At 41.2% G+C, this 26,713-nt stretch overlaps 1 protein-coding gene across 1 annotated transcript in view; it reads right to left on the bottom strand.

Annotated features, from left to right (window-relative positions):
* CNTNAP2 (contactin associated protein 2) overlaps positions 1-26,713 on the bottom strand; it is a 1,818,787-nt gene that overhangs the window by 241,705 nt on the left and 1,550,369 nt on the right. Inside the window, exons 14-15 of the mRNA XM_056520555.1 lie at positions 21,791-21,947; positions 14,424-14,551 (exon numbers count right to left, since the gene is read on the bottom strand). Coding sequence (XP_056376530.1) covers positions 14,424-14,551; positions 21,791-21,947 — 285 coding nt within the window. The remainder of the gene's footprint in view (positions 1-14,423; positions 14,552-21,790; positions 21,948-26,713) is intronic.

Raw genomic sequence — 26,713 nt, 5'->3', positions numbered from 1 at the left:
TGTTATGGCTAATAGAAGATGAGGGAGAAAAAACGAAAACACAAAAGTGTAAATTGTCCCTGTCCTTAAGAGGTTGACGTCTCCGATCCCTTTTTACTTTTGTATTGTCAGCTAGTTTCTTTGTGTGTAAATACAGATATTGAGAAAACACAGTATGAACGTTGTACTTACTTTGTAGGTTTTAATATTTTTTTTATATAGGTGTGTAAAAATGTTAGTATGAGAGAAGGTCCTAGGTATAACTGAATGTATAACTCTTGGACAAGAGTTCATGTAACATCTCTTTCCAACATATATTACACATTGGAATGCCCATAAAAACTGTGTGTATATTTTTTCTTTGATGTTTTCTACCTTGTCTCTTTTGGTAATATGAAAAAACGACAAACCTTATATAAAAAAAAAATGTGTGTATATGCATCATTGTTTTCAATGCAGATTTGAAAAGGGTATGAAACGTACACAGCACTTACAGTATTCACACATTTTAGGAAGACTATAAAAAGAGGTTAAATGGTTTTATCAATCCCTCATGGATTTGATCTCTAATTGCTGATATTCAATAGGAAATAACTTTGTTTACTTCCAATAGACAATCTGTTCTGGTCATGTGATGGCCACACAACCACATGACTGATGTTTACTGTGTATCAGAGCTATGTTCTCCAAGGCTGTGTTCACATTGTGCATTTTTTGCTACATTTCTTAAAGAAAGTCTGTCAGATGTTTGCTGTTAAGAGCTGCAGACTCGGTTAGCTAGTTATTAGGGTATAGCTCCTTTTTGGAGCTAATGGTGGTTTCAAAACTTATGAAATTACCTTTTTATTTTTTAGGCAAGTGTCAAGGAGGCAGTGCTGGGCTGCTAAAGTTTAACAGCCTGGAATGCCGCTTTGCTTGCCCTCACCTCCCAGCACCATCTTGACTGATGTACAGGGGCCTTTGCATCAATCAAGGAGGGTCTGGGAGGGGAGGTCAAGCAAAAAGGCATTCTAGGCTGCAGAACTTGAGCTCAGCTCCTCCTCCATGGAACTTTTATAAGTTTTGTAACCACTATCAGCTCCAGAAAAGGTACAGTTTACTTTTATACTATAAGAGATATCCAATGGTGGCTACAGCTCTTAGCAGCAAATAAAGCTGACAAATTTCCTCCAACATACATTTCATTTTTGGGGAACTTGTTGGGATACATGGGAGTTTGCTTAACTTGTTAAGGACCAAGGGCATACAAGTACGCCCTTGCGCCCTGGTACTTAAGGACCAAGGGCGTACCTCTATGCCCTCTGCATTTCCGATCACCGCCGCTCACCTGTCGGTGATCAGAACGGGATGTCTGCTGAGATTATTCAGTAGGCATCCCGTAACATTGCCTAGGGGAGTGCTGAGACCCCCCCCCCCCCAATATCGTCAATCAATCCAGCGATTTGCAGCGTTTCCACTGGTGACCCGCACAACGCGGAACTGAAGGGTGAAGTTTCTGTGAGAGATAGCCATGATGCTCCTCCCACATCTCTTTGATTGGAAGATCGGTAGGATCGTCCAATCAAATGTACTGGTGGGTGGGGAGCCCCCTCCCCTTGCCCTCCAATTCACCATAGATCCCCTCAAACCTCTGCTCTGCCCACCAAAAGCTTGTAGTTGGTGAGCAGAGCAGAGTCTGTGAGATCTTTTCAGATTCCCCATATTGTGCCAGCCAGTGTCCCCCTGTAGTGCTCTGTCCCCTTGTTCAGTTAGGGAAAGCTTCTATTAGGTGGGGTGTAAGTTTTTCCCCCATTTTTTTCTTATTCGCTAACTGTGGCCGGACCCTTTTCCCTATAAAAAGCGTCCAGCCACTGTTTGCAAATCGCCCACCCCACCGCTGATCAGTAATATAAAACTGTTCAGCATTTTTTTTAGGGTTCAGGCAAGTGCTTTTTCCCCCTTTTTGGTGATTTCTGCACTCCCTGCCGCCACTTAGCTCTAATCAGCGGCGCACACAACGGATTAGGTATCCAGTCTTTGGCGCAGGATTTTTTGTGCTAGAATTAGACCCTTTATTTTTTTTCCTTTTTTTTTCTTTGTTACGGGGTGGGTTTTGTAGGGATAAAGTAGGACCCCCCCCACACGTACACATAATGTAAAACACACACACACACACACCCTCCCGTAAGTGTTAGGCTATGGCTTGCAGGGTGTTTTCAGTGGAGGAGCCATATGCCATACTTGCCTCCGACACTGAAAGCACCACAGAGGACGAGGAAGACCCCACTTTCCTGGTCTCTTCCTTGCTCTCCTCATCATCAAGTTCTGATGATGAGCCCCAAGACGGTGCCGTGCAAGACCAGATACTCCCCATGCAACTGACCCTGTGCTCCATACTAGTACTAACGACCTTGTCGCCAGTACTAGTATTCCGGCCCACCAGTCAAGTCCACTTGTATCCTCTACCTGTTAACCTGTCTGGACTACCCCAGAGAACTTTGAGCCCGTGATTCCTGTGTTTGTCTGCAACCCAGGAATCAAAATTGACATTCACTGAAATATACTTTTTTAGTTATTATTTCAGTGATGATTTTGTCAACATGATGGTGACGCAGACAAACCTGTACACCCAGCAGTTTGTCGCCGCTTACCCGGGCTCACCCAGTGTCAGGCAATACTGGAGTGGGGACGTACTCTACCAGACCCCACTCAACAGTATGGCCATGACACGGAGATGTTTTAAGGCCATACGGAAATGCCTGCATTACACTAATAATGCAGCATGCCCCCCCAAGGGGAACCTACCTATGACCGGCTGTACAAGATACAGACGGTCATAGATCACTTTGGGGCCAAATTTTTGGAGGCCTACGTCCCCAAAAGTAAGCTCTCTGTAGATGAGTCTCTCTTCAGTTTTAAGGGGAGACTCATTTTCCGCCAATACATCCCATCTAAGCGGGCAAGGTGTGGCATGAAGATGTATAAACTCACTTACAAGTTTAGAATATGCGAGGATCGAGATTCCCGTATTGAACCCCAGAATGTCCTACCATTCTGGGTGTAAGCACGAAGATTGTGTGGGACCTTTTGCACCCACTACTAGATAAGGTTTACCACCTTTACATGGATAACTTTTATGCTAGTATCTCTCTCTTCAAATCCCTCGCTGCCAGATCTACATCTGCTTGTGGGACCGTGCGGAAAAATCAGTGAGGCTTCCTGACCTATTAACTCCAGGCGCCAATCCCCAGGGTTGCCACCCATGCCCTGTTGCTGGTCAGGTAAAAGGACAAAAGGGATGTCCTTATGCTCACCACAATTTATGGTAACGGCACCACCCCTGTCAGTGTCTGAGGTACTGCGGCATCGGCCCTCAAGCCTGATTGTATTGTGGACTACAATCAGTATATGGGGGGAGTTGATCTGTCTGCTCAAGTCCTCAAGCCATATAATGCCATGCGCAAAACCTGGGCATGGTACAAAAAAGTTGTGATCTAATTCGTACAGGTTGCCATGTACAACGCATTTGTACTATACCGGAGCACTGGCAACACAGGGAGCTTTTTACAGTTCCAGGAGGTGCTCATAAAAGTCCTGATCTTTGGTGATCAGGGGGCAGCAGCCCCGAGCACCTCCAGAACAGTAGGCACCCGGATCGTCCCAGGCCAACACTTTCCAGGTGAGGTACCCAACACTGGAAAGAAGGGACGATCCCAGAAAAAATGCAGTGTTGCAGGAGAGGGATATGGAGGGACACCACCACTCAATGCGACACTTGCCCCGATCATCCGGGCTTCTGCATAAAAAATTGCTTCGGGGAGTGTCAAACTTACATGGAGCACTAAATTCTCCTTTCCCCATTTTAATTCCCCTTGATTTGACCCCAATGTACCTGTCCACAGTACATTGTCTTCCAAATTTTAAACCCCAAATACATCCAAAAACCCATTAACATTATACCCCTGATAAGACCTCTGGTGGTATTGGATCATGTGTCACAGAGTCATTTGCATTGGGGGTTTTCAAGTTGCCTCAAATGCGCAGTGCTCTCTCTACACCTGAGCGGGATGCGCATTTGAGGTAACAGAATAGGGACGGCCACAAACATCACATTCCCAGAATGATGAATCAGAATATAGGGTATGGGGCAGGCATAATTTATACTTTTGGCTATACTCTGGGTCATCATTCTGGGTACCCAGTAGGAATATTATGTGGAAAATTGCAATTTTAATTTTTCCTAAACCTTCATCCATTCCTGGAAAATAAATCTAGGAAACGCCCGTCCCTTCAAAATGTGGTCACATGTGGCTGTTTCCTTATTTTATTTCCCTCTGAATGTATGTAACCGTCCGTTGCTGATGTCAGTTAGAATAGAGCTGGGTGGTATGACCAAATATGTGCATCACAGTATTTTTGTAACTTATGGCGGTTCCACGGTAGATAACGGTATTTCTCCCCCCCAAATCATGTGACCCACAAGCGCTGTTCTGCTTCCCCCCCCCAATTAATTATCAGCCCAGTGCTGCACTGTCCCCATCGGGGTACTAATCACATGTCACCCGCAAACGCTGCCCTCCTCGTGCTCCTGTTTGTTGCAGGCCGCCGGCGCAGGAACTCTCTACTGTACGCTGTATCCATGCGGGTGACATGTGATTGGTTTCCCGATGGGGACAGCGCAGCGCTGGGCTGACAATTCATTCCCGAGGGGGAGGGGTCCAACCGGTATTGCCGTATGGAAAAAATTCATATCGTGCAGGACAAAAATTTCGAAACATAAAAAAAGTTAAAAACATAGGCCTGAAATGCACAGTGCTCTCTCCTCCCCTGAGCGGTGTGCACATTTTCAAATTTGTTAATTTGTTCATGTAAATTGTACAAAGTACAATTTGTGTAAAAAAAACTAAGAAATAAGCCCTAATATGGGTCTGTAGGTAAAAAATTTAAAGTGTTATGGCTAATAGAAGATGAGGGAGAAAAAACAAAAACACAAAAGTGTAAATTGTCCCTGTCCTTAAGAGGTTGACGTCTCCGATCCCTTTTTACTTTTGTATTGTCAGCTAGTTTCTTTGTGTGTAAATACAGATATTGAGAAAACACAGTATGAACGTTGTACTTACTTTGTAGGTTTTAATATTTTTTTTATATAGGTGTGTAAAAATGTTAGTATGAGAGAAGGTCCTAGGTATAACTGAATGTATAACTCTTGGACAAGAGTTCATGTAACATCTCTTTCCAACATATATTACACATTGGAATGCCCATAAAAACTGTGTGTATATTTTTTCTTTGATGTTTTCTACCTTGTCTCTTTTGGTAATATGAAAAAACGACAAACCTTATATAAAAAAAAAATGTGTGTATATGCATCATTGTTTTCAATGCAGATTTGAAAAGGGTATGAAACGTACACAGCACTTACAGTATTCACACATTTTAGGAAGACTATAAAAAGAGGTTAAATGGTTTTATCAATCCCTCATGGATTTGATCTCTAATTGCTGATATTCAATAGGAAATAACTTTGTTTACTTCCAATAGACAATCTGTTCTGGTCATGTGATGGCCACACAACCACATGACTGATGTTTACTGTGTATCAGAGCTATGTTCTCCAAGGCTGTGTTCACATTGTGCATTTTTTGCTACATTTCTTAAAGAAAGTCTGTCAGATGTTTGCTGTTAAGAGCTGCAGACTCGGTTAGCTAGTTATTAGGGTATAGCTCCTTTTTGGAGCTAATGGTGGTTTCAAAACTTATGAAATTACCTTTTTATTTTTTAGGCAAGTGTCAAGGAGGCAGTGCTGGGCTGCTAAAGTTTAACAGCCTGGAATGCCGCTTTGCTTGCCCTCACCTCCCAGCACCATCTTGACTGATGTACAGGGGCCTTTGCATCAATCAAGGAGGGTCTGGGAGGGGAGGTCAAGCAAAAAGGCATTCTAGGCTGCAGAACTTGAGCTCAGCTCCTCCTCCATGGAACTTTTATAAGTTTTGTAACCACTATCAGCTCCAGAAAAGGTACAGTTTACTTTTATACTATAAGAGATATCCAATGGTGGCTACAGCTCTTAGCAGCAAATAAAGCTGACAAATTTCCTCCAACATACATTTCATTTTTGGGGAACTTGTTGGGATACATGGGAGTTTGCTTAACTTGTTAAGGACCAAGGGCATACAAGTACGCCCTTGCGCCCTGGTACTTAAGGACCAAGGGCGTACCTCTATGCCCTCTGCATTTCCGATCACCGCCGCTCACCTGGCGGTGATCAGAACGGGATGTCTGCTGAGATTATTCAGTAGGCATCCCGTAACATTGCCTAGGGGAGTGCTGAGACCCCCCCCCCCCCAATATCGTCAATCAATCCAGCGATTTGCAGCGTTTCCACTGGTGACCCGCACAACGCGGAACTGAAGGGTGAAGTTTCTGTGAGAGATAGCCATGATGCTCCTCCCACATCTCTTTGATTGGAAGATCGGTAGGATCGTCCAATCAAATGTACTGGTGGGTGGGGAGCCCCCTCCCCTTGCCCTCCAATTCACCATAGATCCCCTCAAACCTCTGCTCTGCCCACCAAAAGCTTGTAGTTGGTGAGCAGAGCAGAGTCTGTGAGATCTTTTCAGATTCCCCATATTGTGCCAGCCAGTGTCCCCCTGTAGTGCTCTGTCCCCTTGTTCAGTTAGGGAAAGCTTCTATTAGGTGGGGTGTAAGTTTTTCCCCCATTTTTTTCTTATTCGCTAACTGTGGCCGGACCCTTTTCCCTATAAAAAGCGTCCAGCCACTGTTTGCAAATCGCCCACCCCACCGCTGATCAGTAATATAAAACTGTTCAGCATTTTTTTTAGGGTTCAGGCAAGTGCTTTTTCCCCCTTTTTGGTGATTTCTGCACTCCCTGCCGCCACTTAGCTCTAATCAGCGGCGCACACAACGGATTAGGTATCCAGTCTTTGGCGCAGGATTTTTTGTGCTAGAATTAGACCCTTTATTTTTTTTCCTTTTTTTTTCTTTGTTACGGGGTGGGTTTTGTAGGGATAAAGTAGGACCCCCCCCACACGTACACATAATGTAAAACACACACACACACACACCCTCCCGTAAGTGTTAGGCTATGGCTTGCAGGGTGTTTTCAGTGGAGGAGCCATATGCCATACTTGCCTCCGACACTGAAAGCACCACAGAGGACGAGGAAGACCCCACTTTCCTGGTCTCTTCCTTGCTCTCCTCATCATCAAGTTCTGATGATGAGCCCCAAGACGGTGCCGTGCAAGACCAGATACTCCCCATGCAACTGACCCTGTGCTCCATACTAGTACTAACGACCTTGTCGCCAGTACTAGTATTCCGGCCCACCAGTCAAGTCCACTTGTATCCTCTACCTGTTAACCTGTCTGGACTACCCCAGAGAACTTTGAGCCCGTGATTCCTGTGTTTGTCTGCAACCCAGGAATCAAAATTGACATTCACTGAAATATACTTTTTTAGTTATTATTTCAGTGATGATTTTGTCAACATGATGGTGACGCAGACAAACCTGTACACCCAGCAGTTTGTCGCCGCTTACCCGGGCTCACCCAGTGTCAGGCAATACTGGAGTGGGGACGTACTCTACCAGACCCCACTCAACAGTATGGCCATGACACGGAGATGTTTTAAGGCCATACGGAAATGCCTGCATTACACTAATAATGCAGCATGCCCCCCCAAGGGGAACCTACCTATGACCGGCTGTACAAGATACAGACGGTCATAGATCACTTTGGGGCCAAATTTTTGGAGGCCTACGTCCCCAAAAAGTAAGCTCTCTGTAGATGAGTCTCTCTTCAGTTTTAAGGGGAGACTCATTTTCCGCCAATACATCCCATCTAAGCGGGCAAGGTGTGGCATGAAGATGTATAAACTCACTTACAAGTTTAGAATATGCGAGGATCGAGATTCCCGTATTGAACCCCAGAATGTCCTACCATTCTGGGTGTAAGCAGGAAGATTGTGTGGGACCTTTTGCACCCACTACTAGATAAGGTTTACCACCTTTACATGGATAACTTTTATGCTAGTATCTCTCTCTTCAAATCCCTCGCTGCCAGATCTACATCTGCTTGTGGGACCGTGCGGAAAAATCAGTGAGGCTTCCTGACCTATTAACTCCAGGCGCCAATCCCCAGGGTTGCCACCCATGCCCTGTTGCTGGTCAGGTAAAAGGACAAAAGGGATGTCCTTATGCTCACCACAATTTATGGTAACGGCACCACCCCTGTCAGTGTCTGAGGTACTGCGGCATCGGCCCTCAAGCCTGATTGTATTGTGGACTACAATCAGTATATGGGGGGAGTTGATCTGTCTGCTCAAGTCCTCAAGCCATATAATGCCATGCGCAAAACCTGGGCATGGTACAAAAAAGTTGTGATCTAATTCGTACAGGTTGCCATGTACAACGCATTTGTACTATACCGGAGCACTGGCAACACAGGGAGCTTTTTACAGTTCCAGGAGGTGCTCATAAAAGTCCTGATCTTTGGTGATCAGGGGGCAGCAGCCCCGAGCACCTCCAGAACAGTAGGCACCCGGATCGTCCCAGGCCAACACTTTCCAGGTGAGGTACCCAACACTGGAAAGAAGGGACGATCCCAGAAAAAATGCAGTGTTGCAGGAGAGGGATATGGAGGGACACCACCACTCAATGCGACACTTGCCCCGATCATCCGGGCTTCTGCATAAAAAATTGCTTCGGGGAGTGTCAAACTTACATGGAGCACTAAATTCTCCTTTCCCCATTTTAATTCCCCTTGATTTGACCCCAATGTACCTGTCCACAGTACATTGTCTTCCAAATTTTAAACCCCAAATACATCCAAAAACCCATTAACATTATACCCCTGATAAGACCTCTGGTGGTATTGGATCATGTGTCACAGAGTCATTTGCATTGGGGGTTTTCAAGTTGCCTCAAATGCGCAGTGCTCTCTCTACACCTGAGCGGGATGCGCATTTGAGGTAACAGAATAGGGACGGCCACAAACATCACATTCCCAGAATGATGAATCAGAATATAGGGTATGGGGCAGGCATAATTTATACTTTTGGCTATACTCTGGGTCATCATTCTGGGTACCCAGTAGGAATATTATGTGGAAAATTGCAATTTTAATTTTTCCTAAACCTTCATCCATTCCTGGAAAATAAATCTAGGAAACGCCCGTCCCTTCAAAATGTGGTCACATGTGGCTGTTTCCTTATTTTATTTCCCTCTGAATGTATGTAACCGTCCGTTGCTGATGTCAGTTAGAATAGAGCTGGGTGGTATGACCAAATATGTGCATCACAGTATTTTTGTAACTTATGGCGGTTCCACGGTAGATAACGGTATTTCTCCCCCCCAAATCATGTGACCCACAAGCGCTGTTCTGCTTCCCCCCCCCAATTAATTATCAGCCCAGTGCTGCACTGTCCCCATCGGGGTACTAATCACATGTCACCCGCAAACGCTGCCCTCCTCGTGCTCCTGTTTGTTGCAGGCCGCCGGCGCAGGAACTCTCTACTGTACGCTGTATCCATGCGGGTGACATGTGATTGGTTTCCCGATGGGGACAGCGCAGCGCTGGGCTGACAATTCATTCCCGAGGGGGAGGGGTCCAACCGGTATTGCCGTATGGAAAAAATTCATATCGTGCAGGACAAAAATTTCGAAACATAAAAAAAGTTAAAAACATAGGCCTGAAATGCACAGTGCTCTCTCCTCCCCTGAGCGGTGTGCACATTTTCAGGTAACAGTTTAGGGATGGCCACCCAACAAAAACATTCCCATAATGATGAAGCAGAGCATAGGGTTTGTGGCGGGCACATTTGACTATGCTCTGGGTCATTATACTGAGTACACAGATAGCATATCAGTTGGACAATTGCAACTTTCCTTTTCCCCAAATTACACTTAATCCATTCCTGGAAAATAAATATAAGAAACACCCGTCCGTTCCAAAAGTCCTATACAGATTCCTCAGATGGTGTACTTTCTGTAATGGTGTCTTTTTTTTTTTTTTCCTCTGAATGTATGTCACTGTCAGATACTGAAATGTCATAGCCCTCAAATGCGAACATTGCTCTATTAGTCTTGAGCCGTGTTATGTGCCTGCACAGCAGGTTACGTCCACGTCTGGGGTATTTCTTCACTCTGGCGAAATTGAGCTAGACATTTTTGGGGCTTTGTCTTATATAAGCCCATGTGAATTAGCAACATTTGGGGTAACACCAGCTTTTCTGTGAATTTTTTTTTTCATTTTTACAGGCCACTGTTCCAAATCATCACTGTACCCCTTTTTACGTCGACATGTATTGATCACGGCATCTGAGGGGTTAATGGCACACATCAGCGCGATCGCTGATGTGCGTCATTACCGGCGGGTCCCTGGCTGCTGACAGCAGCCAGGACCTGCCGCGCATGACACAAGCAACACTTCGGTGCTCGCGGTCATTTACAGAACGTAAATGTATGTACTGGTGCGTTAAGTACCAGGGCACTAGGGCGTACTTTAACGTCCTATGTCATTAAGGGGTTAAAGTGACAGTGACAATGCTCTGGCCCTTAAGGTCAAAATTGGCTTGGTCCTTAAGGGGTTAAAGAAAAAAAAAACATGTAAAAGATGCAACAAAGACACTTAAAAAAAGGGCAATGGTGTAAATAGCTAAAAATCTATTTCATCTCCTACCTCACACGGACAAATTTATTTACAGTAATCAATGAACGTAAAGTGGTGAGCTTCACCTGCATCTAAGTGCCACTAAAACAGGTGCATATGCAAACAAGCCCACCTGAGACTGTAATAGTATGATACAGGAACTGCATAGTACAAATTGTAAAAAATAAATTACATAATGTTAAGAGAATAATAAAGAACTAAAATGCAAATAGTACTAAAAGTAAAAAAAAATGCACAAAACTGGTAGTGCTGCATCTGTAATGACAAAGATCCTTAAGTTATCACATGTTAATTACATGCTTACAAGGTATTCCTGGTTATTTTCCCTCCTCCCTCCAAATAAATTGCCGAGAGAAGTCAATATTTACTCAAAATGGTAAAAATAACAAAACAAAAAAGGTGCAGCTTGAAAAATACAAATATAAAAAATGTAAACTCTATAAAGTATCAAACAAGGCCAAGTCTTTAAGGGGTTATATAGGTTGCAATAACCTCATATTTATGGATGATTTTTAATCCTGTGTGATTTATGTACAGAGTTCCCTAATTCCCTCCCAGAATTAACCTTGATCTAGAAGAGAATGAAAAAGAAAGAAAAATCACAGACCTAAAAAGCTTTGGGCGCAATACTTTTATGTACGCAGTTGGTCTGTTCAAAGACATAGCAACCTAGACAGCTTTGTTCCTTGAGGCTACAGTCTCTTACTGAACTCAACAGGTACTAGTTTACAATATCTAAACTTTATTTATTTAATCTATTATATCAATAAACAGAAAAAAGAAAAAAAAATGCAAATCAGTTTATTATAGGATTTAGCATTTTTTTAATACTAAACCTTTTATATCACGTTATGGAGAGAATCTCCTCTCACTGTTGGGATTTATTATGCCACTGGCATTTTTTTCAGACACTTCTGAAAAAGTTTTCTTGAGTAATTCTTAGAACACTTTTGTTTAGTACACGTCTTTTTATTGTGTGAAAAACACAATATAGAAGTGTTACTATTTAGAGTATTGCAGGTTATTTATTGTAAAAGCAAACATTATTTGAATAGTATATCTAAATTCTCTATGTAGTAATTTCATGCATATAGAAATAAAGAAAAAGAATCCAACAAGTGTCTGGTCTCTTATCCACTCTCCAAGCCATGCGCCTCCTCCTTAGACGTGATTGACAGCCTGTTTTCTAGCTCTATAACTGTAAAGAGACAGTAAAGTATTTTGGGATAGCTGAGGAGAGAGTGGACACTTACAGCGATTGTCCCCTCCGAATGGGCACTTGGGGCTTGTTTACATATTACACAATTTTTATTCATGTTACAGAATAATGGGAAAGCAAACAGGACTGCATTCAGTGATATTTTGACTACTGGCATATATGACATAAGAACCCCCTCATGAAATAAGAGTTTGAAGGGTCTTGTCCTCTTCTGTGTCATCAGAACATGTTCTAGAAAAGTTTCCAAATCTTCTAGATACAAAAACAACCAGTACTGCGTTCTTTGCAATTGATACAAATATCTTCCAAATGTGCAGAGGGAGACATGAGACCCCTGTTCTCCCAAGCAGTATCTTAAGATATTATTAACAGCTCTTATAGAGCTGTCATAAATGTCTATAGTTGGAGTACCCCATTGAAGAATTCTAATCTGACAGAATTTTGTACTGTGTACATTAAAGGGGTACTCCCATGGAAAACTTTTTTTTTTTTTTTTAAATCAACTGGTGCCAGAAAGTTAAACAGATTTGTAAATCACTTCTATTAAAAAAATCTTAATTCTTCCAGTACTTTTTAGGGGCTGTATACTAAAGAGAAATCCAAAAAAGAAATACATTTCCTCTGATGTCATGACCACAGTGCTCTCTGCTGACCTTTGCTCTCCATTTTAGGAACTGTCCAGTGCAGGAGAAAATCCCCATAGCAAACATATGCTGCTCTTGACAGTTCCTAAAATGGACAGCAGAGGTCAGCAGAGAGCACTGTGGTCATGGTATCAGAGGAAATGCATTTCTTTTTTTGATTTCTCTTTAGTATACAGCCCCTAAAAGCACTGGAAGGATTAAGATTTTTTTTATAGAAGTAATTTACAAATCTGTTTAACTTTCTGGAACCAGTTGATTTAAAAAAAAAAAGTTTTCCACAGGAGTACCCCTTTTACAGACAAGAAAACAGACTGTTGGTGAGTATACCCTGTAATGATGCATGCCCATTACTGTCTTGGACAGTTTGCTGTGTGGCTGCACCCGATTCACAGGGGAAATGAATCCGATTTCTAGTTATTCCCCTCTTGCTGTCCTTAAAAAAATTGTAATTGACTTACTAGCCCAGACATGCACCTGTTTTTCACTGTAGCAGGGCGTCTTTTGATCTGTGTTATTACTGACTCTTCCTGCTACATTGAAGTTCTATATAGCGGGCTAGGAATCTCCACCCCTAGTCAATAAACTAGTTACACGGGACTAGTTACACTAGAGTACGAAGAGTTGATGATGTCACAGGTCACATGATGCTGCTGTAGCGGATAACCAGTGCCTTTTTGGGTCAATATATAAATTACTAATTTGATGTGGGAAAGCAAGAGGGAAATAACCAGCTAAAAAAAACAAACAGACAACCCCTTTAGGTGCACTTCTCTTGGTGTCAACTTCCATGATCACTACTTGATTTCATGTTTCAATTTTTTTTTGTTGTTCTATGTTATTATACCATTTAGAAGATTTCCACAAACTAAACTCTATATTGAAGACCTGATAAAATTTTAGTCTTGCGTGAAGCATTTTAAAGAGATCAGTTTATCATTGAGGATTCATTACATATTCTAAGCTCTTCACTTTGCTCTGGGAGCCATTATATTCTACCATTCTTTACAATACAATATACAAAGTTAAAAAGAAAGACTAAGTTATCTCATCTATCTAAGAATTGGAACACTACTGAGAAACGGATGTATTAATTACTCCACTTGATGAGCATTAAAATGAAACCCAACACTAATATTCAACAATTTCCACAGGACCGATTGCTGTTTGCACAATAATAAGTCTGGTTAATATGGAAATAAATAGCATAGCTGATGGCATTAGCAGCAGCGTCCCATCTGTGAAGCGTTCCTTTTATGTCCCTACTATTATCTTTTATCACAAAGTAAGTATGATTGGCAGAATTTTCTCATTAAGGACAAGGATGGCTGCTAACACATTCTCTATTACCTTCTCTACTAGGATGTGAAATTATGGAACAGATGAAAAAATTATGTAAGTGCTGTCAAAAACACTTTTACTTTTAAATAATGGTTCTGCAAAATCATTCAGGCTTAGTAAGAATGACTATGTACTGTGCATGTCAAAGCAGGCAGTTCTTATTGGTTATCTCAATTACCCTAGAAACATTCACATTAACATATTGAGAGGTAATAAAGAGTGGGGAAAGGCTTCATTACTCATAGAAATGTTATTTTCTAGCTGTCATTTATAGTATTATTTGTAATATTAAACACAATTGTCAATTGATAATTGTCTGTTTATATAATGGGACTCATGTTAGATATCAAAACAGGATAAGAGGTCTTATTGTTCATAACAACCAACCAGAGCTCAGATTTAAATGTCTGAACTGTGCTGCAATAAAATACTGACTCTGACTGTTTTTTATTGGTGGATACAAGACATAAGGCCCCATTCCTATTACCTAAACAAACATTCAACATACAGGTTTAGTCATATATACAGTATGTTAAGCAAATAGAGGACTATCTGCTATAATGTATAAAAACTTACTATCTCCATAACAGCGCAGAGGACTGACAGTCAGCTTGGCCTCTGATGATGACCGATATGTATCTCCAACCACAACTTGAGTGACTGGTAAGTGATCTTTGTAGGACAAGATACCTTCATCTTTTCTCCTATAACAGAATAGAAATATAATTAGTCTTAATATGATAGATAAGAAAAATGTTGGATCACTTCCTTTTGTAGACTTAAACCAAAAAGTGCTTAGCATCTGGACTGGACACTGTCAGCATGATGGCAGTGGGGGATCAAGGCAGATGAGTACACATTTTTTTACCACAGCATGAGCAGATTTCAGGGGAAAAAGAAGTCCCTGGATCACCCTTTTAAGATCGGTTATGTCTCTGTGTTAAATTTTTATTTTTGTTTGATTCTTCACTGTACTTTGGAAAATTTTCCCACAAACATTAGGAAAAAAAAAAATATAATAAAAATGATTGTTTATGATGTTAGTATAATGATGTTAGTGTGTGGGTAGCCCTAGAATGTTCTTTGCTGTAACCACACTATGCTGGAAGATTTATAGTCTGTCAATCTTCTAATGGTAATGTTACGCCATGTACAGGAGGTAAATATACGTCCTGTTGCGTTAAGTACCATCGCACCAGGACGTATATTTACATTCAATATAGTTAAGGGGTTAATGTTTTCTTCTACACAGCGCCAGTTACTTTTTCCTTTTCTCATAGAGGGACTGAGCAAAGTCTGTGCTAACACTGCACAAATCCCATTCCCAGAATTGTGTTACTTCCCACAGACCTACATTTGCAATGTACTCCCTGGTGTGTAAGACATGGATGGTCCCACCAAACCAGGCCCTGTTTTCTAGTGTTCTTCTATAACTCCTCCTTATACAAACAATCTTGTTCAGTCCTCTATACCTCTAGGAATCTATATGTCCACTATAACTCTTTATTGGTGCCCAATGAACAGTCTTCTTTGACATCCCCCCAACTGGATCCATCGTCAGCCTCCCCCCTTATTATTAGCTCAGTATTGCTCCCCCGCTCTGCCCCCCTTTCTAAACTGACATCCCACCCATCTCCCAGAATGCTATTTTAGAGCTAACCCCCATTCAGGCTGACAACACGCTCAGTCTATGCTGCTTTATCTCAACTACCAGAAAAGGAAAAAGTATCGTACAGCTTACCGATCCATTATGGAATTATACAATGTAAGCCTGAAAGCCCAGATGGATTAATCTTGGGATGCACAGATACTATAAAATTGCTCATTTTGTGAAGGGAAGTCTAACAGGGTTTCTGGTCTTTGTGGCCCTTAGTTGTAGAATGCATTTGATGACTAAGGGCCACATAGGTCAGAAATGAGTCAGCTAAGGCGGACTAACATGCTACATAGATTTTAATGTTAATAGATTTTAATTGAATAGTATATATGTTTTAGTAGAGTGCTGGATACTTTCTTCCATGTCCAGTCTTCCCTATTTCTAGAGTAAGAAGTGATCACTTGTGTTAACTTACCATCTGATCTCTTTGACAGCCATGCAGGCCCGATCAGTTTATCATTGGGTGACCCATATAACCAAAAAATAATTGTCCACAGTTGATTGTCCAAACTTTTGAAAGCTTTACTGTCCTAAACAACAGCTACATGCCATACTACGGGCTTTCCAAAAACACAATTTGTTTCTTTTAATAAGGCTTCATTACAGTGCCCTTCTACAAAGCACAGAGACTACAATGACAATTGAGCAGAATTAACAGTTTATTAAAATGTTGATGATAAATGTTATAGTCATTGTTCTAACCTCAAAACAAAAAAAAAAGCAAAACTTCTTAGGCATTGTTTTATTTAGAAATAATTTGCTTACTCATTTGTTCTGCCTCATCTGGGTGATGAAGAGCTAAAGTGCTGGTTTAATAAGCGTTGGCTTTGAAAGGGCGGAGGTTTAAATTAAAGACTTGAGTTTGTTGCAAATCTGCACACGCACAAACAGCTGTATTTTAGTGTTTTACTTTGCAAATGACAAACATCCATTTTTACAACATTTTAAATGCTTTACCATTCATCAGAAATAATTATTTACAGCTTAATGCCTGGGAAATTGTGAGCACATTTCTGTTAATGGCAAAGCAACAAGGTAATTAACTGATGTTTTTCATTACGAACAACAGCCTGCCATAAAGCAAGAAAAATACAGATACTTGTCAGTTCCCTCTGCCTATGAAAATAGGCATATGTCTGTTGCTATTATTTTTATGCCAATTAGATCATTTTTAAAGCCTCTGTGCAGCAAACAGATGACCTTGCGAAAAAGTAGCTGTTAGCTCAGTCTCATTCAACGGTTAAGACTCACTTGTGCACAACGCCCACTACTTCATTTTAATGCACGTGCAGTAAAGCAGATGTTCTGAGTTTCAGTTGCCTCATTTTTCCTAAAATAGTTCTTTTTATGTGCTTATCTCCTTATAAATATGCATGGGTGACTAATTTATAATAACAAATTTGTGTTATTTACAGGGGTATAGGGGATGCAGATTTAGCAATCAAACACAAGCCCTGGGGCCTTAGACGGCCCAAAGCCACTCTGCCACATAAGAAGACATCAGTATTATGAAGGGCAGATGGTAAGTGGGGACCTGTATTAGAAAGTAATGCCTCTGTTTATGATGGTAGGTTCATGGTGTTGTTAAAAATCAAACAAAATAAACTAAATTCTTATTCAAACACATATCTGTAATAACAGAATTAAAAATAGGACTCATGCATACTACTGTGTTGCAGTTCCATTGAGAACCATAATATGGTACCTGTAATCTAAAGCCCTGCACAGTTCTGTTTTTGTAATCCCGTTAGCTCCCAATGACCATTACTGCCTGCCCGCAACGGGTGTGTTCCACTCCCACCAGCAACATGTGGGTCCAATCCCACGAACATTTGTGCAAAAAGAAATAAATCTGGCTACATAGCCCCTTTATCACTATCCCCAGCTTTCCCAGGCTCCTGAATGACACATCTGCTTAGTACAGGAACCACATGGCCGCCATTGCAGAAATTCCAATCCCAATTCAGGGCTCTACTGTATTCTTCAATAGGGCCCTCCGTATGCCTCCTATTTTGAACAGTTGAAATAATATTACCAAACTTTTCAGAAATTAATAGTACAAGTAAACATGAGAAATTGTGTAATATAACTAATGCAGACAATTAGCTTTCTCAACTTATGAGTAACTTGTCCTCCACGATCTTCTGCTCAGATAATTCACCCACACTCTTGAGAAACAAGACAAATTTCTAGATCACTGAGGGATCAAGTTACAGCAATCCATAATATATGTTTTTGAAAAGATAAGGGTTGGGGGTGGGGGGGGGGGGGGGGGTGGAGGAAGAGGCACAGTGATAAAGGCATAGACACAAAGATTGCCTCTCCCCAGTGATAACATCACCTTGAGAAGCAACCACTTTTGACCCCCGGCTGGAAGTTTGACTTTATTCCTGGACTCCACTATTGGTTATTATTCTGTATGTTGTTAGCATTTTAAAAAAGGTATGATTTGTACTGCACTACATCTACATCTGTTTTTGTAGTACCCAACACCCGCCAGTCCTAAGAGATAGAAAAAAAGCATGCATGAGAAATATAGGCTTTGTGTGTAAATAGAAAAAAAGATTCAAATAGCAAATACAGAATATGCAACAATGCATCACAGGTATAGTAAAGTACTAAGAAGTATATAAAAAAGGGTTCTGGGCAGTGCTTACAATATATCAGTGCTGTGTACAGCTGTGTGTCAGATTCATCAACTGACCATTCATCTAAGAACATTAGATGTGCACAGTGCTGAAAGATCTTTCCATAAGCATATACAGTCAGACCTTCTGAGAGTTCATAGAGAAATACCCCCAGACCATTCTGGTTTTATATAACCGGAGAGAAGCAACTGCAATCTATGTTCTGTGTTACAGTGAATATGGATTAGGCACATACTATGAGCATCATCTCATTAATTTTTATATTGTACAATGATATATCATACATTTTCACCAAAATGCTAACAACAGACATAAAGACCCCCACCTGAGCCTGTCACTTCGGACCATGTCCATTGTACCTCGTTACCTATTTTTCTGCTATGTATTATACTCTATCTGCCAAATATTTTGCTGTGGTTTTGGACACAGGTTAACTCCATTTAGATAGGCTAATCCATTACCTGGCTATGTATAGGGGAAATACCGTATGTGTGGAAAACACAGAAATGTTAAAAACAATGAGTCACATATCACACAGAGTTTCCATACATATTTCTGCATGAATATGCTGTGTGAACTTAGACCTATACATCTTGCAGTATTTATGAAGAGGTGTACAATGAAACCAGTTATGATATGGGTATTTAAAATAATATAAATATGTAATGTGTATTATTCTTTAGACATAAGACACTGAAAGTGAAGAAGTCAGTGTTCATTGGTGGGCAGATAAAAGATGTGTTATATACCACTACAGTGAAAATCAGGGAAAATGCTATGCTACAGGAGTATAGGGAATGCAAAGCTGGCAGCCACCCCTAGGAAAGAATTCATGCAGTTTGTCAAAAATGAGTCATGTGAGTATTTCTTGTGATATGATAAAAAATTGTTACTGGGATTCAATATTATTACAACATTTTCTTAACTTTTTCTGTAGAGATATTACATATCCATCTATCTGTCTGTCTATCTATATATCTATCTGTCTGTCTGTCTATCTTTCTTTCTCTATATCTCACACCATAGAACAATTCATACTGTTGGGATCCATTTTCTGCTTTGATTTACAGTAAAAGTGATATATACACACAAACAGCACACATTATCAACTTTAGCAATATAAATGTAAATCGGAAATGCAGTGGCATATTGCCTAATGAACAAGGCCCTCCAGGAGTATTCAATCATGTAGATGGCATATCTGATTGTGGAGATTGTTGCTATATCATACATTGAAATTTCTGTGTTTATTCAAGGTGCTTACTGGGTCCCTTTTAGGCTGGGTTCACACATATCAGTTTTCAGGCATAGTTTCCCTCCGGCGTGCACTAGAGGGAAACAGATGCTAGACCTGATCCCAATCATTTGAATGGGACAGATAATGCTGGATGGTTGGACACGCCGAAGAGCATCTGACATGGGAACTCAGCTTGCAACTTGCCATCAGTTATGGCATCATTTGCGTCTAGATCTAGGTTGAGTTCACCTATGCCGGATGCAGGACATATGTGAACACAGCCTTACTGGTATGACTTCCCTTTAAAGGGGTACTCCACCCCTAGACATCTTATCCCCTATCCAAAGGATAGGGGATAAGATGTCTGATCGCTGGGGCCCCGCCGCTGGTGACACCTGCAATATAGCATGCGGCACCCACCTGTTTCTTGTCCGGAAGCGCTGGAGGGTCTGGGTCGCGACCACAGGAACGGAAGTCCTTGACGTCATGACTCTGCCCCCGTGTGATGTCACGCCCCGTCCCCTCAATGCAAGTCTATGGGAGGGGGCGTGGCGGCCGTCACACCCCCTCCCATTGACTTGCATTGAGGGGACGGGGCGTGACGTCACACGGGGTGGAGTAATGACATCACGGACATCCGTTCCCGTGATTGCAACCCAGACCCTCCAGCGCTTCCTGGCAAGAAACAGGTGGGTGCCGCATTCTATATTGCAGGGGTCCCCAGCGGCGAGACCCCCGCGATCAGACATCTTATCCCCTATCCTTTGGATGGGGGATAAGATGTCTAGGGGGGGAGTACCCCTTTAAGCCAAATTCTTATTTTTGGATACGTGCATTTTTTTTTTTTTACACATCAAAGGGGTTTTAAAATGTAATAATAAGTAAACTGCCTGATAGGGCTATAACATAATAGACTACACCCTGTCCGGCACTGATGCTATGGTTCACCCCAGTCCCCTAGGTTTAATTACCATGATGACATGCTGTCCTGCTTCTCCTGATGATATCCTGCACATACTGCAGTGTCAGTGATTGAATGCAGTGTGTCATAATGGTAAGTAAATGGAGGGGCTGGGGAGGGCCAGAGTGTCGGCACTAAAACGGTTGAGGAGCTACTAAACTTATCTAGTGTGATAAACCTCAAACTAATAACAATTTACCCCATGTATTTCATATTAGCCCCATGGATCTTACATTAGGAAGCCTATGTGACATACAGTAGTAAATTAATGTTACTTATGTGAGAAACACAGGGCTAAAAGTAAAACTGTTGTGAGAAATATTGGGGATAGTAATGTAAAGTAGATAGAGGTACCACTGTATGGCTCACATTAGTTATCCTATGCTTATGTATTGCTGTAGCAGAGCACTCAGAAGGCATGATCCTCCTTCACCGACCAATCTGTCATTCCAACTGAGCTAGGGGAACTTGAAAGCTGCATGGCCCCTGTAATAGGAACACTGACTGTCACTGCTGTATAGCTGCTTGCCCACCAGAGCCCGCTCAAATACAAGCAGCTTAAAGAGAAGTGAGGAGCTGTGGCCACCCCCCCCCCCCCCCCCCCACCAAAATAGATAGAGATTAAATCATTAGATCATTAAATAGCTTAGGATTTCCTGATCACACACTTTCTTAGCGTATGTTCTCACAATCGTAATTTGCAGCAGGTAACCCGCTGCAGGGAATCAGCTGTGAATAACACTACCATTCACTTCAATGAGTCAGCTGAATGTCTGCAATAGTGGCAGATTTGCAGATTGCTGGCAGATCCATTGAAGAACATGGTGGCATTACTCGCAGCAGATTTCCAGCTGGGGGTAAGGCGATGTGAGTTACGATGACATGGATGTACTCTTACAGTTTGTTCATACACCCTTTCGTTGCTGAGATATGTGGGTTTATATTTTGTCTTACAATTCAGGGAATCAGTCAGATAGGCATGAATTTTATTTTAGTAATGTAAGTGAATATCAGGAGATGGATGGGATTATACAGTCAGGGGGTGTGCATTAGCCAGACATGCCCCTCAATGTACAACATTCACAACCCCTGACTCTATAACCCCACCCATTACTTGATAGTCACTCCCATTATTAAAATCAAGTTCACACCTACAGTATCTGACAAATTTCCTGGATTGTCAGACGAATTATAATCCCTCATATCTCAAGAACGGAAGGGTTAATAAAAAAAACTGTAAAAGGAGTGTGATCAAGGCGCTCAAAGCTAATGTGTATATATATATATATATATATATATATATATATATATTTATATTTATTGTTGAAGGAAGATCAAAATGAAGATATGCTACTCATATGAACTCATGGAGTTGAAACCAAATGGGCGGAATCATTTTAAAAATCATATATTTTTTTTTAATAATAAGAGTTCACTCACCATTGCCTTTGGTCAGCATCACAGTTACAGTAGAATCTGCTGTCACTGCAGTTCCTATCAATCCCACATGAACACTTTTGAATGCCAGGTCCAGAATCTCCCCAATAATAATGCTTCTCATTTCCTTTCCCAACCCACCATGTGTAAGGATTTCCATCTGCAAATATCAAAAAAGGTTCATGTTAATTGTGATTTACATAGAAAGGAAGATGACTGTAAAGCAAATCTATATAGTTTGTGCTATGTTATTGCCTGAAAAACAAAGAAATGTTATACAAATACTTAAATTTTTTTTTGAATATACATAACTACAGGGCTGAGCTGGCCAACCTGTAGACCTGAGGATCCTCTGTAGGGCACAAACCATCACACAATAATGAGCCCAAAAAGTCCATCAGAAGGCAACCCTATTTAGAGCTGACTTTTGAGTCACTCACTTGCCAATAGGGTTTATTTCTTATGTGCTAATTCACAAATCATCTGACCTCATTGTAATTGATGATATATCATGGGTATGTAATTATTCCATAAAGTTCTCAAAACAATTAACATGTGCACATGTCCTGTAAAGTCTAGCAATACTTCCATATAATTATATATTTAAAGAAACACTCCAAAATTAGACTACCCCCCAAAAAAAAAATTATGCTCAGAATGCTGGCATAAAAAAAACAAAAAAAAAAAAAAAAAAACCTCTCTACTTACCTTCTGCCACTCCCTCTGTTCCTCCGGTATTGCTGCCCTGGCCTCTGGTGCAATCCTCCTTCTATTGCTGGGGGGGTCGACATATCAGACTGTAGCTCAGCCAACCATTGGTTGCAGTGGTGTCCCATAGCAACTGACCCCCGACCCCTGGCCAATCACTTTCTGAGGCAGGACAAAGCTGCAACCAGCAATTAGCTGGGCTTAATTGTGACACATTGACCCCCAGTACCAGGAAGAGGATTGCACCAGAGACCGGAACAGCGATACCAAAAGCACTGGAAGTGCATCTAAAGGTAAGTAAAGTTTTTTTTAATGGCGACAGCCTGGTTATAATTTTGGAAAAAAGTCTGATGCCAGAGTACCCCTATAACTGAATTTCTTTACAGCATTGCAGGAATGTTTTACATATCAGCCAAGGTTAAAGTAAATAAAGTATGCTATATAAATCTTTAGGGAGTCACTAAAATGCATTTTACTGCTGTCTAATAAAGAGTCTACTCTTTTAAGATGTTCTTCCAACTCATTGATTCCAAGTTAACAATGGAGATAAATTACCAAACACCTTTCTACCAATCAATAAATCCTTCAAAAGAATCTCTGTTTTGCACAAAATGATTTAACCACAGCATGTTGTATATGAAGGCTGCAAAAGGGCAAGTGCCAAATAAAACTAAGCAAACAAAAACAGGATGGTCTCTTAAATATATTTTTCCCCTTGAAAATCAAATGACCATGTTTGATCAGTGATCAAAATAGCAACTTTGTATTTGGAATTGAAAAATAAGTACAGCATGAAAGTGGGTTTCACTTTGATAACCCCTTTACAAATGGTTAAAGAAGAGGATCCTCACTCTGTCTTATTAAAGGGAATCTGTCATCAGTGTCACCTGCACTATCCTGTTGGTATAGTCTTGTAGTGTGGGTGACACTGATTAAAATAATACTAAACACATTCCGATCCGTGGCTCCGCTCGCCCATTATCCTTCTCAGGGCTGGTTCACATCACGTATTCTCCCATACGGGAACACATACGATAGGGGGGAGCTAAAACCTCGACCTCCCGTATGCCTTTCTATGCGCTCCCGTATGTAATTCATTTCAATGAGCCGGCCGGAGTGAAATGTTCGGTTCGGTCGGCTCATTTTTGTGTCGTATGCACTTTTTCCCCGCACCTAAAACCGTGGTCAACCACGGTTTTAGGTCTCGTTGTAAAAGCGCATACGGCGCAAAAATGAGCCAACCGGTCCGAATGTTTCACTCCGGCCGGCTCATTGAAATGAATTACATACGGGTGCGCATAGAATGGCATATGGGAGGTCGAGGTTTTAGCTCCTCCCTGCCGTATGCGCTCCCGTATGGGAGAAAGTGTGATGTCAACCCAGCCTTATTCGGTTTATGCAAATCACCAGACTTGGTCCACGGGCAGCGTTCACAAGCCTCAAAGAGCAAGATGACATCATTGCTGCTTCTTCCTCCCTTTGCCCGGCTAATAAATATTTTTAAACCTATGCCAGGAAGCGGTGCATGTACAGTAGTCGTGGAACTAAACGAGCAGGCTGATGGAGGTTTATGAATATTTATTCGTCAGATGGAGTGAGGAAGAAGCAGCCATGACGTCAGAGTTCTCTTGCAGGCTTGTGAACACTGTTTGTGCCCCAAACCTGGCAATTTGCATGAGTCGAATAAGAAGGATAACAGGCGAATGGAGCCACAGAACAAAACATGGTAAGCATCATTTCAATCAGTGTCACCTGCCCTATAAGTCTGTACCAACAGGTTAGTGTTGATGATACTAATAATAAATTGCCTTTTAGCATTTGTAATAGATGGTGCCCTCTGCAAAACCTTCTATTCATGCTGCCCTTGTACAATACGGTGCGCCACTCATACAGTGTCCAAATAACTGTATCAGACAAGTAGCATCATCCTGTGCATAAGTAGTTTGTTATTTAAATAATGGTAATGAAATGGTAATGACATAAAACATTCCTTCCCTTCACACATTCCAACATTGCAAGTGATATGGTCAATCTGAAACATTTTCTCTAACATGCATTGCCTTTTGTTTTATCATAGGTTATGCTATGCTTGACGGTGTTTCAAATTTAATTTAAGAGACCAAAGAGCATGACAATAGCAATCCATTGAATCCCATCATCTTACATTATATGCTCCTTTGCTTAGTTCCACTTAAATTATTCAACAAAAGTCAGTTCAACTTGAAGTCATGCCATAAATTATCTGTGAACAAAATATATTTTTAGACTGGATTTAAGCTGAAATTATCAGCTCATTTCATTACTGCTGCTATGCCTTTCTATCTAAAGCGGCGTTTAAAGGTTATTAAACAGGTGAAATGATTAAAAATTTAATTCTATAAGCTGTAAATATTTACCAAAAAGAAGAAAGATTACATAAAGCCATGGGAAATAGAAATTCAAGCAAATAACTAAAAATAAGGGCTCATACACATGGATCTATGTTCAGCTATATTGTGCCTTCATTGCTCTGTGATAGCAATGCTAGAGAATGCCTCTATAATACAGACAACAATGCAACAATGTTTTTCTAGTGTTTTTCAACTAAATCAGTCAATGTCCCTTCAATGCTTTTTTGTCTGGTATTTTGGACACCATCTTGGGAACCTGATGGACCCATTATAGTGAGTGAAGTGCATCAGGCAACACATGTTTTCCTCATTTAATAGATCTGGCACCGTTGTTGGTTTTCATGTTTTGCTTCTACTATGGGGTCCATAAATGTAAATGCCACCTACAGTATATTGCCTTGCCTATATTAGTATGTTTTTCCAAAAAGTGTCACGTACTGGTTTAGCCTCACATGGGAAATATTATTTTTTTTTCGGTCTATACTTTGATATGCTATGGCAATAATTTACAAGGCATACTCTTAAATCATAAGTGTACTTCATAAGCGGAATATGTAAGGTGTATTTTCTCCTAAGCAAATGCAGATGGTAGATTCCAAATTTAGCTATGGTTTCCACCTACAACTTCTTTTATAAGCAAACTATTTGCCCCACAACAGTCCACAAGAATAATAAAAAAGTCTAAATGTGGTGCCCATGAGGAGGATAAGCAGAGTGCCTGAGTTAATAGTCCCTCTAGCAAAGTCTCTTGTGTGGTAACTGTAACTTTGGGGTTGATTAAAGGGGTTATCCACTATAAGGTGATTTTAGTACTTACCAGCCAGACAGTAATGGACAAGCTTAGGAAGGATCCGTGCTTGTCTTTGGGCTAAATGGCTATATTGTGAGTTCCCTATTAGCTGCTGCTTTTATTTTGTGAAATAGCTATTTCCTGTTGGTATTCCCTCCCACCAACTACAAGCCCTAGGATCCCTTTTTAATAAATGTGAGGTCACTTTTCTACCTCTCAAACATCAGTCACCCAACCCATTGACCCACACCCAGGATAATTCCCTGCAGCCTTGTGGAGAACGATCTTCCCCCACCCAGTGGTCACTCCACCCATTAGAGCAGACATGCTCCCTTTAAATATCTGACTAATGATACAATGTCTCGGAATGCACTGCAACCTGGGAAAACCTAAGAGGACAGTCATCTTGCATACTGTTAAAAATAAACATTGGGGCAAAAATCACATAAGAATTGCAAGACCAGCCATCAAAAACACAAGCACAGACACTATATTATAAACTACACTAACTTTACGGCCCCTGTAACAGAGTCAAATAAAAAAATCTTGGAATACTCTTTTAACATTGTCCTTCTGTCTACCCCTGCAACTTTTGTAAATGGGGGTGTGCACAATAGTGGAGTCCTTGAACCCAGGTTACACTATGGTGAGCATGTTGGCATGTGCAATAAACTCTGTCTACTGTGTCTAAGCTGGATGACTATAATTGGGTCACAGCTTAAAGAGCAGCATTGCTAAGGAAAAATCTCTGAATATGCTATTAGCATGTTATTGTTGCTAAGGGAGATATACTCAGTTTACCAATGACGGCCTTCAAAGTTTGGCTCACTATGGTGAATGACATGCATGAAAGATTTGTATTTATGGTTACTGGTATTACAATTCCTTATCCCAGGGAGTAAGATAAATATGATTGTGACGTGTAAGCCAGTTGCAGAAGCTTGTCTGAGGGAAGGTCATATGACCAAAACCACATGCATCCTTTACATGCTTGGTGTCAGTGAAGAGAATCTTTAACCCTTTTACATCCTAGTTCCC

Source organism: Hyla sarda, chromosome 5, assembly GCF_029499605.1.
Source record: "Hyla sarda isolate aHylSar1 chromosome 5, aHylSar1.hap1, whole genome shotgun sequence".
Lineage (NCBI taxonomy): Eukaryota > Metazoa > Chordata > Amphibia > Anura > Hylidae > Hyla > Hyla sarda.
The sequence above is the reverse complement of the archived record's forward strand: the minus strand, read 5'-3'. Positions and strand labels throughout refer to the sequence as shown.